Source organism: Engraulis encrasicolus, chromosome 1, assembly GCF_034702125.1.
Source record: "Engraulis encrasicolus isolate BLACKSEA-1 chromosome 1, IST_EnEncr_1.0, whole genome shotgun sequence".
NCBI classification, from domain to species: domain Eukaryota; kingdom Metazoa; phylum Chordata; class Actinopteri; order Clupeiformes; family Engraulidae; genus Engraulis; species Engraulis encrasicolus.
Window position 1 is genome coordinate 26,747,252 of NC_085857.1, and position 5,935 is coordinate 26,753,186.

At 48.3% G+C, this 5,935-nt stretch overlaps 1 protein-coding gene across 1 annotated transcript in view; it reads right to left on the reverse strand.

Annotated features, from left to right (window-relative positions):
* Positions 1–1,708: 1,708 nt before the first annotated feature.
* LOC134456840 (uncharacterized) overlaps positions 1,709–5,935 on the reverse strand; it is a 7,167-nt gene continuing 2,940 nt past the window's right edge. The window contains exons 2-5 of the mRNA XM_063208415.1: positions 4,098–5,093; positions 3,700–3,858; positions 3,130–3,383; positions 1,709–2,649 (exon numbers count right to left, since the gene is read on the reverse strand). Of these exons, the coding sequence (XP_063064485.1) occupies positions 1,709–2,649; positions 3,130–3,383; positions 3,700–3,858; positions 4,098–5,093 (2,350 nt within the window). The remainder of the gene's footprint in view (positions 2,650–3,129; positions 3,384–3,699; positions 3,859–4,097; positions 5,094–5,935) is intronic.

The window sequence follows — 5,935 nt, forward strand, 5'->3', positions numbered from 1 at the left end:
CAGCACGCATGCTCAGATGCCATGGAATCCATGCCCATTAATTCAGGTTTGAATGCGTTTCAAAGTTCAATGGATACATGTTACTAAAACACATGTCAAAGTGTCTGGAATGGATCCGTTTTTGCTACCCATGTAAAAAATATTTTAAAAGCACCGTATGATCATATATAGCCAACCCGGCACAGGCAGCTGAGCCTGCAGCACGAATTTGTCGAGTGAAAGTTAGTTTGCTTCAGCGCACTTCAGAGTACACAACAATGCAACGCTCTCTGCCAGGCCTATTGTTTTAATTGGATTGAGGTTTAATGGGGCGTAAATAACAGATGTATTAAAGCAACCACGTTGATCCAATTGATGACCCTGATAAGGGCAAACTGTGGCTGCGTTTAATCTAAGCGTGTTTGTTCGACCTCAAACAAACCGCCTACAGACAGACAGCCTAAAATAAATGCTGCCAGTACAGACTGTTCTGATTATAATTAATAGACCACAATAAAGATTGTTACCCACCTGCAATTTCTCTGAATTTCAGAACATCGTGCGTCTATGGCACGGCAGTCCCACGGATAGCGGCATTTTGGTTGCCATCTCTTGCATTTGTTTCGTCGCTTCTGCTGTGTGCACTGCTCAAACAAGCGTGCGCGCATACACCCTCTTAGGTCTGGAACCCTCTGTACTTGACCTCACACTCTCGCGCTTTATCTGACGTCGAAACACGCCTGCCAATAAGCTGATAACAACAAGTAGCGTCTTCAGGCCTAGACAAACTTTCCTTTCAATTTCTTTGAATATATTTAGCTCATGCTACTTCCTTTATGGTTATGCTGGTATTTTTTAACTGGTATTTTTTTAATCTCTGGAACTGGCTCCAAAGTAGGCCTGGCCTACAAACAACCTCTGGAAAACACACTGACTATTAGATCTATGGCTACAAACAAGCGTAACTGCTATCTAAACCTCTGTTCTCTTACAGCTGATAGGCCTAACTCACTCACCCAGACTCACAGTCATATCCTCATTCCTTCCCAATTAGGCTACATGTAGGCCTAGTAACCTTTTAAGTCTCATAAATAGGCCTACACTCAACCAGAGGTGTAGGCCTATAAGTAAATTCATGATAAGCACATTAAGCAGGTAGGCCTAACACTTGATATTAGTTGCTAATGTTACAGTAGTTAGGTAGCCTAGGCCATAAACCAAATGAGGATTTAGCACAGGTGCTTGACCAAACAGAAGATAACTGAACGGAAATGATAAAGGTCCGCATCACTGTTTTATGCTCCCAAACTAAGTTTAATGTGCCATTAATTAAATAGCTTTGCGAGTGAGGAGTCTGCACACGCACTTAAAATCCCTTTTGTTGTTCTTTTATTGTTTCATGGCTGGATTATGTTTCAAGGCTTTTGAGTCAAAACGTAATAAAGTCGAAATGTAATCCAGCCATTAAGCAATCATTTAAAAAAAAGGGATTTTAAGTGTGTGGACTCCTCACTCTGAAAGCTACAGTCGGCCTTTGTCCTGCACCTTTTCCTGGGATGTAGCCTACACATTCTTCACCTCAACCCCAGTAATTACATAGGCCTAAATTACATTAGCCTGCACTTGGCTGGCGCTTTTATCCACGGCGACTTACAATTATTTTCAATAGCCTACATGAAACTTTGTTTTCGGAGCATAGAACAGCGTTGCAGACCTTCATCATTCCCTTTCACTCACCTAAAGTGACCCACACCCCCGAGCCCATCCGGGCCCCCTGCTGCCGTAGTGGTGCTCTCATCCTGCCCAGGCTGGCAGATGGCTCGGGCAGAGGGGGGTCCTCTTCTTCCTCCAGTCGGTCCATGGGACACCAATCCATCCCGGCTGTGTCTAGGATCCGCTGCTGCCTGTGACTGTAGCTGTCGCTGCTACAACCGTCTGATCCCTCCAGCGCCAACCCCAGGCCCAGGCCCAGCTGTGCTGCCTGTCTGGCCAGGGGATGAGGCCTGTTCCTGGGCCTTGGTGGAAGCCCTTGGTCCTGATGCGGGTCCTGGTGCTGCTGGTGGAGGTGATGGTGGTGGTCGGGTTGGATGTTGTGCTGCAGGAGGTGTTGATGTTTGTTATGTTGCTGTTGGTACTGGTGGTGGTGTAGAGGATGTTGTTGTTGATGGTACTGGGGTTGGTATTGTAAATGGTTAGGCTGGTGTTTTTGTGGGTGCGGGGTTTGCTGGGGGAGCTGGCAGCTGTGTGGGTAGCAGTGCGCTGACATCAGCTGCTGTTCTCGCCGTTCGTTTCCGGTACATTCTCGAGCGTTACCCTCTCTGTGTCCCTCTCCCGCTCCCAATGTTGATACACGGGGTCGGTCAGATGTTGGGCTCACTCCCTCTCCCTCTCCCTCTCTCTTTGCCAGTGTTGCGATGTTGTGGGATGGGGATGGGGAGGGGCTAGCAGGCAGGGGCCGTTGTGGCGGTGGCGGTGAACGACAGCTGTCAGCTCTGCCTCTTTCCACAAGAGTCGCACCCACCACTCTGACCACCTCGCAGACTGTCACCGCTTCTGCCGCAAGAGCACAGTGATCGGGTGACAGCTGTGAAAACCGCGTGCCTTTTGGAAAGTGTGCGCCTTCCTTCTTCTCGTAGCGGTGGTGGACACTGCCGTCATTGTCACTATCACCTTTGGGACAACAGAGTGAGGAAGAGGGCTTGGGCAGTGTGTCAGAGCATGTGGGTGTGTTTTGACGCAGACGAGAGGAATTCAAAACAAACTCACTTTGACGTTCTCTCTGTCGACTCCCAGCTTGGCTTAAGGGGGATCGAGAAACCGCCGATGGTGGTTTGGGGGCAGAATCACAACAGGCTGAGGCTGAGACGGAGAGCTCTGAGCACGGCTGAGTTGGTGGTGCCTTGCATAGTGAGGGAGAATGTGTGCGCTCGGACAATGTGTCTGAGCATGTGGGTGTGTCTTGATGCAAACAAGAGGAAACGCAATCGAAACCTCCTCGCCCTTCTCCTCGCCTTTCTCTCCCAGCCTGGCTCATTGAGAATAGAGCAGCCCTTGATAGTGGTTGTGGTGGGGTAGAGGCCAACAGAGAGCCGCCCGAGGTCTCTGAGTATGGATGAGTTGGTGCCTGGCATGTGTGCATCAGAGTCGGACCGCTGTCAGCTCGCGTTTCTACCTCTTTGATCTGGCGGGCCGCCGCAGGGGAGCACCTGCCTAATTGAGCTCCTCCTGCTTCCACTTCCTCTTCTTTTTCCTCCTCCTGGGATGACCTATCGCTCTTCAAAGGAGAGCTCTCTGGTGGAGGAGCCATAGAAGCCTCCGCTGACTGGACGGTCTCAGCTGGTGACATGGTGACATTACCTCTGGTGGGTGCCATGACACCCCAACGGCCCTGTTCCATCTCTTTCCTGCATAGAATAGAAGAGAATAAAATAGAATAGAATAGAAGAGAAGAGACGAGAAGAGAATAGAAGAGAATAAAATAGAATAGAAAAGGACATTATATAATAGAATAGAATAGAATAGAATAGAATAGAATGGAATAGAATAGAACAGAATAGAATATATTTTTGTTGCCATTATACATGCAGACATGGTGTAGTATATTTTCACATGAATAATAGCACACTAAATCAATGACAGGAAAGGGTTACATAGCCTTCATATTTCCTTTGCTTTTATTCTCTCTGTGATAAGGCCTCAGTAAGAGTTTTTTACACCAACCTGTCGCTTTTCAAAGTAGAGCTCTCTGGTGAAGCCGTGGAGGTCTCAGCTGGTGGGATGGGGACATTATTGGTGTTGGGTGATGCGGCACCCCGATGGCTCGATGGTTCTGTCCCCAAACCTCTACGCTGAAGCCTGGGCGTCCTGCATGGTAGACAGCTGCAGAAATTGGAATAGAGTAGAATACACGTAGAATAGAGAAGAGTAGATAAGAATAGAAGACCTTTTATTGTGATTATATATTTACAATGACAGAACGTGCAGATGTGCAATACATTACTCTGAAAAAATAATAACTATTGCATTAATCATGGGAATCAAGTATCCTTATCTGTTGTCCCCATTTCTCACTGGCCCAAAGTATGTTTTTTTGCAGGGGCCTAAGTCAGAATACTTACCTGGACCTGGCTTCTCTAAGTTGGCCCATGTTGGAGGTGGGGTCTCCCTTGTTGTTTCTGCATTCCATCGAGGGTGAGCCAGGTACGGATCTGGGCTGCCTCAAGGTGTGTCTGTTGGCAGCCACTGTGGTCGTGGTGCCGCCCGAGGCTCTGGGAGGTGCTGCAGACATGGAATGCGTCCTGGGTGTCATGCTGGGAGGGGGTGTGCTGGAGTTGGTGGATGTTGGTGGACTGAGTGCTGCTAGGAGTGCTGTTTGTGATTGCTCCCTCTCCACTGAGACATTGTCCCTCGCGGCCCTCTTTGCAGCCTGATCTTCCCCACCCTCATGCCCTCCTCCACGGCCCAGGAGCCTGGGACTCAAGTCGGGCCCCTTGCCCGTTTTCGTCAACCGCAATCGGGCCTGAAGCAAGACCGGGTCCTGGTACCTCCTCTTGATCTGCCCACCGGGCCGAGATCCCTTGACGACCTCTACGGTGGAGCTGGGTCTCTTTCTGTCCTTAGACCATGACGCTGCAGAAGAGGAGGAAGAGGAGGAAGAGGAGGAGAGGGAGGCTGCCTTGACGTTGGTATTATGGGATGGCCTTGTTGCTATAGCTGAGTTAAACTTTGCTCCTGCTGTGCCGTGATTCAGTGGTGCCGAGTCCACTGTTCTGACGTCACCATGGCCACCATTGTCGCGGCCGAGTTCCGGAGTGGAACAACGTTCCGGAGTGGAGCCATGTTCCGGAGTGGAGCCGCGTTCCGGGGTGGAGTTTGAGATGGAGATGGATCGCACCTTGCGCTCGCTGGAGGGGGTGGGGCTTAGTCTCAGGCTCTGGCCCTCTGCCGGAAATGTCTCACTCCACACCTCCAGCGCGGGGCTGATCCGCTCCATCTGATTGGGTGATGGGGATGAGGGCGAGTCTTTGTTGCAGGCATTTGATTGGCTGACGGAGGTCGGCGATGAGGATGGAGATGACTTGATGGGCATGTTGCATCTGGGGGTGTTGGTGGGACTGAAGAAATGAGTGTAAAGGAGAGAGAGGGAGAGAGAGAGAGAGAGAGAGAGAGAGAGAGAGAGAGAGAGAGAGAGAGAGAGAGAAGGAAAGACAGTTCATGCAGGATAAGGAGATGTACTGTAGCAGGGATCGATGGGAACATGTGCTGTTGATCAATAGTTTTACTTCCAAGTTAAAAGGCCTGCTGTCCAACAGGATCAGATACTCTACTGTACATTTAACCCTTTGCTTGCTGGATGCTGCACATTTCTATAGGCACCTGAAGCTGAATGGACGCAGCATTCAGGCTCATGAGTTTTTTTTAAATTAAATATGTGGGTATGTTAGAGCTAAATGAACATATTGTAATGCAAGATGAGGGTCTTAGCTTTTAAATGCAACTCATATTTTATGCGCTTCAAAGGCCGATTTGGATTTTTCAGGCTGAGGGCATCTTTTCCCCAAAAAAAGGCTTGGGCATTTAGCTGGTGTTTTTTGAAGGTGCCTCAGGTGTACTGTAAATGATTTAATGCATTCAGGTGAATAGTGTAATAACTACTGACTGAATTAATAATTATTTGAAGCAGACAAAATGGCCGGTTCATACATGTATCTTGATATATAAAAATGTAGTTCAATAACAACTTTTGACGTTTGACTTGTTTATAAATTTGACAAGCCGGTTCCAACTATGTAGGTATAGGAGCTCTTCATGAGAAGTTTCAAGTACCGTATGTAAAGCACTGATTCTTGAAAGTTTGGCAAAAACATGTCCCTGCAGTAAAATATTAATTCTGTTGAAAATCAACTAAATTTTCACAAACAAAATGAACCCAGGTAATGGCCAAGGGGTCTGTCAC